Source organism: Salmo trutta, chromosome 10, assembly GCF_901001165.1.
Source record: "Salmo trutta chromosome 10, fSalTru1.1, whole genome shotgun sequence".
NCBI lineage: Eukaryota > Metazoa > Chordata > Actinopteri > Salmoniformes > Salmonidae > Salmo > Salmo trutta.
Genome location: NC_042966.1, coordinates 5582899 through 5595534, shown reverse-complemented (window position 1 = coordinate 5595534; position 12636 = coordinate 5582899). Strand labels below are relative to the sequence as shown.

Genomic DNA, 12636 nt, shown 5'->3' with positions numbered 1-12636 from the left:
TATGGACACATGTTCCAAAGATACTTAGTGAATGTTCTCTCTATGTGGTGGTATGGGAAATTAATGTTACATCATTAAAACACTCGTAAGCATAAGGACCATCCCTATCGGGAAAACTGGTCCTGCTCATTTAGTTTTTTTAACTAAAGTGACTGACTTCAACCATGCACGACAAATAGAATATGTCCCCGTTTTGCATGAAAGAATGAGGTGCTGGAGGTTGATGTAGTTCCCCTCTGGATGACAGGGGGTTTGAATTCTCGTAGTGCCAGTTTCTGTACTTCCACCTATTCCCCCACTCTCATTTCCATGCTCTCAAAATAAATCCCTTTAAAGAAAGATTCACCCATTTTGAATGTTAAATTGTTTTTGTGCATCTCTGAGTGATGTTCTATCGATTCCAAGGGTAATTTCGTGTTTTCATGTGTATCTGAGCTATTGCCTTATCATATAAACAAAATTTGTCATACCGGCTGTGTATCTGCCTGTTTGAAATTCCTTTAATGGCGAATAGCTCAGATACACATGAAAACATGAAATGACCCCGGGAATCGATAGAACATCATTCAGAGACGCACAAAAACTATATAACATAAACATTCAAAATTGGTGAATCTTTCCTTTAAAGGTTCAATGCAGCAGTTTTTATCTCAATATCAAATCATTTTTGGGTAACAATTAAGTACCTTTGACTTTTTTCAATTCAAATGGTAAAAAAACAAACAAAAATGGCTTCTTACCAAAGAGCAATTTCTCAAGCACGAATTTTGCAAGGAGAGGAAGGGAAAACTGAAGACTAACTGTTATTGGCTCTCTTTCATATTGGTCTATTAAGAAATGTAACCCCACCAAAACAGGCTGACATTACAGGCAATCTTTTCAAACATCTCTTACACTACAACAGCATTATCATCATTTTAACTATTTCACAGTACTATTCCAACCTCAGTGTGGAAATATACAGTACAAGTCAAAAGTTTGGACACACCTACTCATTCAATGTTTTCTTTATTTTTACTATTTTCTACATTGTAGAATAATAGTGAAGACATCAAAACTATGAAATAACACATATGGAATCATGTAGTAAGCAAAAAAGTGTTAAACAAATTATAATATATTTTATATTTCAGATTCTTCAAAGTAGCCTCCCTTTGCCTTGATGACAGCTTTGCACACTATTGGATTTCTCTCAACCAGCTTCATGAGGCAGTTACCTGGAATGCATTTCAATTAACAGGTGTGCCTTGTTAAAAGTTAATTTGTGGAATATCTCCTTCTTAGTGCTTTTCAGACAATCAGTTGTGTTGAGACAAGGTAGAAGTGGTATACAGTAGATAGCACTATTTGGTAAAATACCAAGTCTATATTATGGCAAGAACAGCTCAAATTTGTATTTGTAATATATTTTGGATCCCGATTAGCTGCTGCCAAGGCTACTCTTCCTGGAGTCCAGCAAAATTAAGGCAGTTCATACAATTTTAAAACATTACAATTACATTCACAGATTTCACAACACACAGTGTGCCCTAAGGCCCCTTCTCCACCACTACTATATCTACAGTACTAAATCTGTGTGTACGTGTGCGTATAGTGAATATGTTATCATGTGTATGTATGTGTGTGTGCCTATGTTTGTGTTGCTTCAAAGTCCCCGCTGTTCCATAAAGTGTTTTTCATAGTTTTAAAACATTTTTCTAATTTTACTGCTGCATCAGTTACTTGATGTGGAATAGAGTTCCATGTTGTCATGGTTCTATGTAGTACTGTGAGCCTCCCGTAGTCTGTTCTGGATTTGGGGACTGTGAAGAGACCTCTTATGGCATGTCTTGTGGGGTATGCATGGGTGTCCGAGCTGTGTGCTAGTAGTTCAAACAGACAGCTCAGTGCATTCAAAATGTCAATACCTCTCATAAATACATGTAGTGATGAAGTCAATCTCTCCTCCACTTTGAGCCAGGAGAGATTGACATGCATATTACTAATATTAGCTCTCTATGTACATCCAAGGGCCAGCCGTGCTGCCTTGCTCTGAGCCAATTGCAATTTTCCTAAGTCCCTCTTTGTGGCACCTGACCACATGACTGAACAGTAGGTAGTGCGACAAAACTAGGGCCTGTAGGACCTGCCTTGTTGATAGTGTTGTTAATTAAGAAGGTAGAGCAGTGCTTTATTACGGACAGACTCCTCCCCTTCTCCCCTTAGCTACTGTTGTATCAATATGTTTTGACCATGACAGTTTACAATCCAGGGTAACTCCAAGCAGTTTAGTCATCTCAACTTGCTCAATATTCACATTATTTATTACAATATTTAGTTGATGTTTTAGAGTTTAGTGAATGATTTGTCCCAAATACAATGCTTTTAGTTTTAGAAATATTTAGGGCTAACTTATTCCTTGCCACCCATTCAAACTAAATGCAACTCTTTGTTAAGTGTTGCAGACATTTCAGTTGCTGAAGTGTATAGTGTTGAGTCATCCGCATACATAGACACTAATGGCATTACTCAAAGTCAGTGGCATGTCGTTAAAGATTGAAAAAAGCAAAGGGCCTAAACAGCTACCCAGGGGAATTCCTGATTCTACCTGGATTACGTTTGAGAGGCTACCATTAAAGAACACCCTCTGTGTTCTGTTAGACAAGTAACTCTTTATCCACATTATAGCAGGGGGAAACACAGGCCATAACGCATACGTTTTTGATTGGTTGGCTATTTGAGCCAGTAAAGGGGGCTTTACTATTCTTGGCCAGAGGAATGACTTTAGCTTCCCTCCAGGCCTGGGGGCACACACTTTCTAGTAGGCATAAATAGGAGTGACAATATCGTCTGCTATTAACCTCATTTTCCATCCAGATTGTCAGACCCCAGTGGCTTGTCATTGCTGATAGACAACAATGATTTTTTTATCCTCTTCCACACTGACTTTACGCAATTCAAAAGTACAATTCTTGTCTTTCATAATTTGGTACGATATACTTGGATGTGTAGTGTCAGCTTTGTTGTTGGCATGTCATCCCTAAGTTTGCTTATCTTACCAATGAAAAAGTAATTAAAGTAGTTGGCAATATCAGTGGGCTTTCTGATGAATGAGCAATCTGAATCAATGAATGATTGAGCCGAGTTGGCTGTTTTCCCCAGAATTTCATTTAAGGTGCCCCAAAGCTTTTCACTATCATTCTTTAAATAATTTATTTGTTTCATAGTAGTTTATTTTTATTTAGCTTAGTCACATGACTTCTTACTTTGCAGTATGTAGTCCTCCACAAGCAGCAGCTGGTACATTGAAAGTCAGAGTGATCCACATTGTCCCGGAACAAAGCAAAGTAAACAAAGCTCCTGCAGCGCTGGAAATGTTCAATAGCGATCTCCATTTGAGGCCGCCGAGCCAGCTAGGCTAGCTGGGCTTTCGGGTCTCTCCCCCTATGCGGAATCTGGCAGGATCCCGAGACAGACTGCAGCGCTCACAGCAACTAACCCCAACAGAGCCACAGGATCCAAAATAAAATAAAAGTATATAAAAACTCTGTCAGCTTTTAAACCGAGGTCTCTAGTTCAGGTTTCGGCATTCAACAAGAACACACGTCGCACTCTCAAGAAAAGAGAAACAACAGGCAATCATTACTTTAAGACATGAAGGTCAGTCAATCTGGAAAATTTCAAGAACTTCACATTTTCTTCAAGTGCAGTCGCAAAAACAATCAGGCGCTATGATGAAACTGGCTCTCATGAGGGCCGCCACAGGAAAGGAAGACCCAGAGTTACCTCTGCAGCAGAGGACAAGTTAATTAGAGTTAACTGCACCTCAGATTGCAGCCCAAATAAATGCTTCACAGAGTTCAAGTAACAGACATCTCAACATCAACTGTTCAGAGGAGACTGCGTGAGCAGGCCTTCATGGTCGAATTGCTGCAAAGAAACCACTACTAAAGGACACCAAAAAGAAGAAGAGACTTGCTTGGGCCAAGAAACACAAGCAATGGACATTAGACTGGTGGAAATCTGTCCTTTGGTCTGATGAGTCCAAATTTGAGATTTTTGTTTCCAACCGCCGTGTCTTTCTGAGATGCAGAGTAGGTGAACGGATGATCTCCGCATGTGTGGTTCTCACCGTGAAGCATGGAGGAGGTGTGATGATGCTTTGCTGGTGACACTGTCTGTTTATTTAGAATTCAAGGCACACTTAACCAGCATGGCTACCCACAGCATTCTGCAGCGATACATCATCCCATCTGGTTTGTGCTTAGTGGGACTATCATTTGTTTTTCAACAGCACAATGACCCAACACACCTCCAGGCTGTGTATTAGCTACATGACCAAGAAGGAGAGTGATGGACTGCTGCATCAGATGACCTGGCCTCCACAATCACCCGACCTCAACCTAATTGAGATGGTTTGGGACGAGTTGGAGTGAAGGAAAAGAAGCCAACAAGTGCTCAGCATGTGTGGGAACTCCTTCAAGACTGTTGAAAAAGCATTCCAGGTGAAGCTGGTTGAAGGAAGCATTAAGAAGGAGAGAAATTCCACAAATTAACAAAGCACATCTGTTAATTGAAATGCATTCCAGGTGACTGCCTCATGAAGCGGGTTGAGAGAAATCCAAGAGTGTGCAAAGCTGTCATCGAGGTAAAGGTTGGCTACTTTGAAGAATCTCAAATATAAAATAGATTTAGATTTGTTTAACACTTTTTTGCTTACTACATGATTCCATATGTGTTGTTCCATAGTTTTGATGTCTTCACTATTATTCTACAATGTAGAAAATAGTAAAAATAAAGAAAAAACTTTGAATGAGTAGGTGTGTCCAAACTTTTGACTGGTACTGTATATAAAACACAGGCAAATCACGTTTTAGAATGCACTGGGCCTTAACAAAAAAAAAAGGAAAGAATGGGAGCCAGTACTTTTTGGGCTCTTTCTCTGTAGGTAATTGAATATTGCTGCCCTTTTTGTACTGTGCGTGTGTTGTACTATGTATTTTCTCTTTCTATTCTGTTTTCCTTCTGTTCTATTATAGTCAGTTTGATCATTGTTTCCTTTCCCCTGGGAAAAAATGTACTACCTGAAATAACCTTGAAAACCTCATAATCAAAAATTACAAAAACATTGAAAACAATAGTCTATGTTGTGTCGACTCACCTGGTCGGCCAGTGCTGTCTGCGTCTTATCCAGGCGGCCCTGCAGCTCCATGGAGTTGGTGCCCAGTCGGTCCAACTGGGCCTGTAGGCCATTGCTCTCCGACTGCAGCTGGGCGTTCTTGCTGCTTAGCTTCTCCGTGAAGCCCAGGAGCTCAGCCTCCCGCTCCCGGCTGCCTTGCACATCCAGCTGGAGGTCGCCAATCTGGACGTTCACACTCTCCACCTCCTCGCGTAGACTGACCATCTCATGCTCGTCCCTGAGGTAGACACATTGCACGCACAGCACATCACATTTAAAAAAAATGTATCTAGCAGACAATTATTTGTAGCGATTTACAGTCACAGTGCATTCAACTAAGGTAGGTGAGAAAACCACATTTCATACAAAATCAGTCATTGCAATTCCTCAAAGCAGCCATCAGCAAAATCAGTGCTAGTAAGACACACACACACACACACACACACACACACACACACACCATAAATCAGTGTGCCCTCAGAAGTGTACGTGTGGACTTGTCCACAGGGATGTCAATACAGTGACAGCCATTTCTCTTAAGTTGCTCCCTTTTCTATGGCCCATTTATTTGTCCTCAGAATGCTTTCACAGGTGAAAAAAATGGGATGGAAAGTCAACCTCTACTGTGTTGCTTTTCCCTTTACAGTGCTGTCGAATCAATGAGGATTGGGAGAGATAGGACAGGATGCCACTTCGGAGAATTGGCATTCATTCACAAGGTCACACACTAGAATCAGCCAAACGGTACAGAGGCAAGCAATACAAGATCAACTGACTAGTCTGTCTGTGTGTGTGTGTGTGTGTGTGTGTGTGTGTGTGTGTGTGTGTGTGTGTGTGTGTGTGTGTACATTTGTGTGTGTACGTTTATGTGTGGAGGGAATGTGATAGTGTGTGAGAGGGATAACGAGTGTGACTGTCTTTGTTTGTCTGTGTGTGTGCACAAGTGTTGGCTCACCGTTGGTGTTGCTCCTCCAGTGCGTGTATCTCTCCCAGCTTGTCTCTCTGCCTCGCGATCTCAGCCTTCTGCCTGTTGATGATCTCTCTGTACTTGGAGAGCTCATCCTCCCAGCGAGGCCTCTCATCCTCCAGACACTTCACCTGGGACCCAGCACCGCACATGCACAAGCGAGCGTGCACACACACACAGACACACACACGAGAATCCCCATTTATACCTGGTGCTAACATGTGTCCTTTGTCCTGATCTTGTCCACATTCTGCTTGTGCCCACATTTTTTGACAGGTGTCAGTGTTTTCCCTATATGCATTTAGCAGCGGCGCAACACCACTGCTAAATCGCAGCCGCCACTGCAATTTAAAAAAATAATAATACATATTATTTCATTTCAATAATTTTCGGGTGGTAAAATGTTTTCAGTGTAAACTTAAACAACTAAAACCAGATATAAAGCATGTAGAAAAGATAATGGAGCAATATATTTTGTAATGAGCTCATCTTTGAGAACTAACAAATCATCCCCCCAAAAAAATACAGTCAGGGAGAATCAAAAATTCCAGACATGTCATGGCATGGGGCCCCCATTTATTTTGTTACAATGTTTGAGTCACTCAGATAGCATAAGAACAAGGCATAAACCATGGCAAAATGTGTATAATTGCAGGAAATTTGCTTTGAAACTGCAATTTTCTCTAATACCCGTGACTAAATGTGTAGAATTACAGGAAAAACTGTCAAATTTTCTCTCTGCCCAATGACAAAATGTGTAGAATTGTAGAAAATTATATTTAAAACAGCAATATTTTGTCAGCAAAATGTTTTGTCTCCGGACGTAGTAAGGCACGCATTGTATCTGGATATCTTACAGGTGTACACAGATCTGGATAGTGAAACCATTTCAATCATCATTACATTTACTCAAGGCATCAAATAGAAAATCATTAATTTGAAACAATATCAAATAAATGGGGCCAGGAAATGTGGTCACATTGCTGACAGAGTGGACGGAAAACAGACACATTTCAATGCCATGTGTAAACGTGACAGAACTTAATTAGATAGTGATTGGATCATCTTGATCGGATAATGAAAGCCACGTTAGTGCAAGGTGTAAATGAGGCTAGAGAGACAGACACACACACACATACAAACACACACCTTTGCGCGCAGAGTGGTCAGTTCATCCATCCCCTCATTGAATGTCCTCTTTAGGTCTTCTAGCTCCTTGTTCTTGGAACGGTGCATCTGTCAATCAAAGCAGAGCATTTGTTAGGTTAGCTAACAGTCTGAAAAGCTAGTGTTTCACATCCAATTGCCACCTATACGCGATGATGTTACAAAATGCTTTCTAGAATATATACAGAAGTAAGAAAAATAGCTCATTTAGCATAATTTTAAGAATATTTTTATATTGTATTATTACTTATTGTTATTGCATTGTCGAGAAGGAACCTGCAAGTAAGCATTTCATTGGACGGTGTACACCATGTGACTAATCAAACTTGAAACTACTGATGCGTTGCTACAACATTTTGGAATGTTCATTCTGATCCTCCACCTTTAACTGTTCGAAATGATTTAGCAAATGAGATATGGTTTTGCTTCCATTTCAGAATATCTGCTTTGTTTTGGACACTGTCAAAGTTTGTTCATGTTAAAGCTTTCCTATTTCTCAGTAGCCTGAAGTGACTTTGGGATATTACTCAAGCAATATGCGAACGGTTTGAATCTGGAGAGCATAGGTGAGGTGAACCAGCAATAACACTTCCAGTAAAGCAACATTAATCAAATTGAAGCTAAAACATCCTCATAAAAACAAACTTCCCAAAATACTACAAATGTGCCCTTGAATTAAGTTGTTTCCAAGGCAACAGGGCATTGCATAAATGAGAAACAGCAGTTATGAAGTGTTTTGAGTTGTGACCGATTGCTTAAATATTGATAATTTTACTGCGATATCACTTAAGTGTTAATCTTAAAAGAGGGCAGTGGAAATGGGGCAGTGTGTAAGTGTATGTCAGTGTTTCTGTGTGTGTGTTGTGTTGGACCTCCAGCTGGTCTGTCTGTTCCTGTTTGTGTTTCTCCAGTTCGCCTTTGGTCTCGCGCAGCTTGGCGTCCAATTCGTTCGACTTGATCTCCTCTGACTCCTGAGAAAGCGAGGGGCGGGGGGGTTAAAGAGAGAATGCACAGAGAGGAACAGGGGGAAGGAGCAACAGATGGAGGAAGGAGTGAGAGAGGATAGAGATAGACAATTGAAAAATAAATAAGGATGTGGTAAGAGAAAGAGGAGGAAAGAAGGATGGAGAGAGATCATAAGAGAGGAAGGAAAGAAAAACAAGGAGTAAAGAGAAAAGAGATCGATTTAAGGGAAAAATCGTGTCAGAATAACCAGTGATTTCCACAAGAACATAGAGTAGCCAGCCAAACAGAAAAAAATAGCCAGGCCGGGGGGGGTCTGGCCCAAGAACCTCTATTTTGGTGGCTTCTAGTACACTCTAATGCCTTGATTCCATCTGAAATACACAGCGAAATAATGTAATACTTTATAGTTCATCTCCCAGATTGGAAAAATGTGTTTTGGTATTGTGTAGAAAGACATGACTGTACAATTGAAATGACTGTAAATGTATGAATTCAGTGAATTGTTAGTTGTTTTGGATATTGTCTTGGTCCAAGCCTACATGATCAGGAATAGTTTCGATAACATAGTAGTACGATAGTACTACTACAGTACGATAACATTAAACCTTTTTTAACATTTAACCCGTCTTCTCTTGAGATTAAAGTCTATTTACAGTTTTACTGCCAAATATGAATTGCCACAATGATATTACTTCTTCAAATAATGTATTTTCTTAAAACAGAAAAATGAAGTAAACAGCCCACATTATCTTTAAAAATAAAAGGTTTTGTTTTTCCAGGTAGAGTATGCAAAACAAATTTCCACTGGATTCATGAAAATAGTCATGATATTCTGCCAGGTAATCATAGGCAACTTCTTAGTTAACATTTAATTGAAAAAGTTTTTGGGAAAGCTTTTCCATCTACCAGAAGACTGTTTTCATTAGCATCATTGCTAACGGCTACACAGTGGTATACGCGCACACACACACACACACACACACACACACACACACACACACAGTGGCTTGTGGAAGTACTCACCCCCCTTGGCATTTTTCCTATTTTGTTGCCTTACGAACTGGAATTAAAATAGATTTAAGGGTTTGTATCATTTGATTTACACAACATGCCTACCACTTTGAAGATGCAAAATATTTTGGGGGGGTGAAACAAACAAGAAATAAGACAAAAAAAAAAACTATTCACCCCCCAAAGTCAATACTTTGTAGAACCACATTTTGCAGCAATTATAGCTGCAAGTCTCTTGGGGTATGTCTCTATAAGCGTGGCACATCTAGCCACTAGGACTTTTGCCCATTCTTCAAGGCAAAACCGCTCCAGCTCCTTCAATTTGGATGGGTTCCGCTGGTGTACAGCAATCGTTAAGTCATACCACAGATTCTCAATTGGATTGAGGTCTGGGCTTTGACTAGGCCATTCCAAGACATTTCAATGTTTCCCCTTAAACCACTCGGGTGTTGCTTTAGCAGTATGCTTAGGGTCATTGTCCTGCTGAAAGGTGAACCTCCATCCCAGTCTCAAATCTCTGGAAACATAAACAGGTTTCCCTCAAGAATGTCCCTGTATTTAGCGCCATCCATCATTCCTTCAATTCTGACCAGTTTCCCAGTCCCTGCCGATAAAAAACATCCCCACAGCATGATGCTGCCACCACCATTCTTCACTGTGGGGATGGTGTTCTCGGGGTGATGAGAGGTGTTGGGTTTGCCCAAACATAGCGTTTTCCTTGATGGCCAAAAAGCAACATTTTTGTCTCATCTGACCAGAGTAACTTCTTCCATATTTTGGGGAGTATCCCACATGCCTTTTGGTGAACACCAAACATGTTTGCTTATTTTTTTATTTAAGCAATGGCTTTTTTCTTGCCACTCATCCGTAAAGCCCAGCTCTGTGTAGTGTACGGCTTAAAGTGGTCCTATGGACAGATACTCCCATCTCTGCTGTGGAGCTTTGCAGCTCCTTCAGGGTTATCTTTGGTCTCTTTGTTGCCTCTCTGATTAATGTCCTCCTTGCCTGGTCCATGAGTTTTGGTGGGCGGCCCTCTCTTGGCAGGTTTGTTGTGGTGCCATATTCTTAATGGATTTAAATGGTGCTCCATGGGATGTTCAAAGTTTCTGATATTTTTTTTATAACCCAACCCTGATCTGTACTTCTCCACAACTTTGTCCCTGACCTGTTTGGAGAGCTTTTTTGTCTTCATGGTGCCGCTTTCTTGGTGGTGCCCCTTGCAGACTCTGGGGCCTTTCAGAACAGGTGCATATCATGTGAAACTTAGTTAAATAATGTCCACCTGTGTGCAATCTAATTATGTGACTTCTGAAAGTAATTGGTTGCACCAGATCTTATTTAGGGGCTTCATAGCAAAGGGGGTGAATACATATGCACGCACCACTTTTCTGTTTTTAAATTTTTTGAAACAAGTAATTATTTTCATTTCACATCACCAATTTGAACTATTTTGTTTATGTCCATTACATGAAATAAAAATCAATTTAAAAATCCAGGTTGTAACGCAACAAAATAGGAAAGGGGGATGAATACTTTTGCAAGGCACTGTAACTAAAACCAGTTAACATGTCGGAGATTTTAGAGTTCCGACTAGCACATGAACGTGGCATAATTCCAACGTATGCATAAGTTATTGTAGCCTACTGACGACGTTACAAGCGTAATTCAGAAATTAGGGGAGGTTTAATTAAAGAAGAAAGGATAGACTTTTTCAAATGCTAGTTAAAGGTCATCACATTTCACATCGGATTTTTTAACAACAAAAAGGTAAGACGTGTTTTTAATTGTAGTGGCGCTCTGCACATACAAGCTTGTTAGCAAGCTAGCTAAAATTTGCTCTGGTCCAACGTTAAACCAACTCTGAAGTTCAAAGACATTAAACTTTCCTCCATAGAAGCCGCTCATCTGTAGGTATAATTCTGAGGGCCTAATTCAGATAGTGCATGTCTTAACAAGATGCCCAGCGCTTCAAAGCAAGCTTCCTCCATCCTCTCTCGCTGTCTCCTCACCCTTAAAATTTCAGTTGCATCTCGCACCCTACACTTTGACTGGCAGCACAGTGTGTTTGTGTTTGTCTTTCATTATGCTTAAACCATGCTGTTACGGGAAAATAAAAGTTGCTCTTAAAACCTGTTGGGGATAGGGGGCAGTATTTGCACGGCCGGATAAAAAACGTACCCGATTTAATCTGGATACTACTCCTGCCCAGTAACTAGAATATGTATATAATTGTTTGATTTGGATAGAAAACACCCTAAAGTTTCTAAAACTGTTTGAATGGTGTCTGTGAGTATAACAGAACTCATATGGCAGTCAAAACCCTGAGACAAATCCTGACAGGAAACTGAAATCTGATGTGTGGATATCACTTCAAACATTTGCCATTGAAACACACAGGGGGTTATGAATCATTTAGCACTTCCTATGGCTTCCACTAGATGTCCCCAGTCTTTACAAAGTGATTTGAGTCTTCTATGGTAGAAACTGACCCAAAGAGAGGCTTGTTGATCTTGGTCACAGGGGATGGGCCATTACCATTGTGACGTCGGCGCCCATGGCTATTCTCCCTTTTCGAAACGTTTTGAAAGACAATGCAACCGTCCCCATGGAATATTATTGAAGCTCTGGTTGAAAAAGGCCCAAAAGATTTATGTTATACAACGTTTGACATGTTTGAACGAACTTAAATATTTTTTTTTTGCTCATTCCTGACGACAAGTCCGACACACACGGTACATTTTCAGTAGCCTTCAGAGCGCGCTAACACTATTGGGACATAAATTATTAACTTTTTCGAACAAAACTACATTTGTTATGGACCTGGTATGCCTAGAAGTGCCTTCTGATAAAGATAATCAAAGGTAAGGGATTATTTACAATAGTATTTTTGATGGTTGATCGCTCCAAGATGGCTCCAACATGTATAGCCTAGACTATTTTTCTGGGCATACCACGTCGTTTATTGCAAAGTGTGATTTCCCAGTAAAGTTATTTTTAAATCTGGCAAAGCGATGGCATTCAAGACATGTTAATATATAAGTCTTTGAATGACAATATTACATTTTAACAATGTTTTCGAATAGTAATTTTGTAAATTGTAGCGCTAATTCACCGGAAGCATGAGGGAAAAGATTTTCTGAACGTCATGCGCCGATGTAAAATGCTGTTTTTATATATAAATATGAACTTTAGCGAACACAAAATGCATGTATTGTGTAACATGATGTCCTAGGAGTGTCATCTGATGAAGGTTGTCAAAGGTTAGTGCTGCATTTAGCTGTGTTTTGGGTATTTGTGATGCATCTAGTTGCTTTGAAAATGGCTGTGTGATTATTTCTGGCTGGGTACTCTGCTGACATAATCTAAT

The 12636-nt window shown here is 40.2% G+C and overlaps 1 protein-coding gene across 3 annotated transcripts in view; it reads right to left on the bottom strand.

Moving 5' to 3' along the window:
• Positions 1–12636, bottom strand: part of ccdc186 (coiled-coil domain-containing protein 186) — a 157095-nt gene that overhangs the window by 47782 nt on the left and 96677 nt on the right. For all 3 annotated transcript variants that reach the window (XM_029764179.1, XM_029764180.1, XM_029764181.1), the window contains 4 exons: positions 8165–8263; positions 7275–7361; positions 6114–6256; positions 5141–5396 (listed from right to left, as the gene is read on the bottom strand). In XM_029764179.1, the coding sequence (XP_029620039.1) occupies positions 5141–5396; positions 6114–6256; positions 7275–7361; positions 8165–8263 (585 nt within the window). The remainder of the gene's footprint in view (positions 1–5140; positions 5397–6113; positions 6257–7274; positions 7362–8164; positions 8264–12636) is intronic.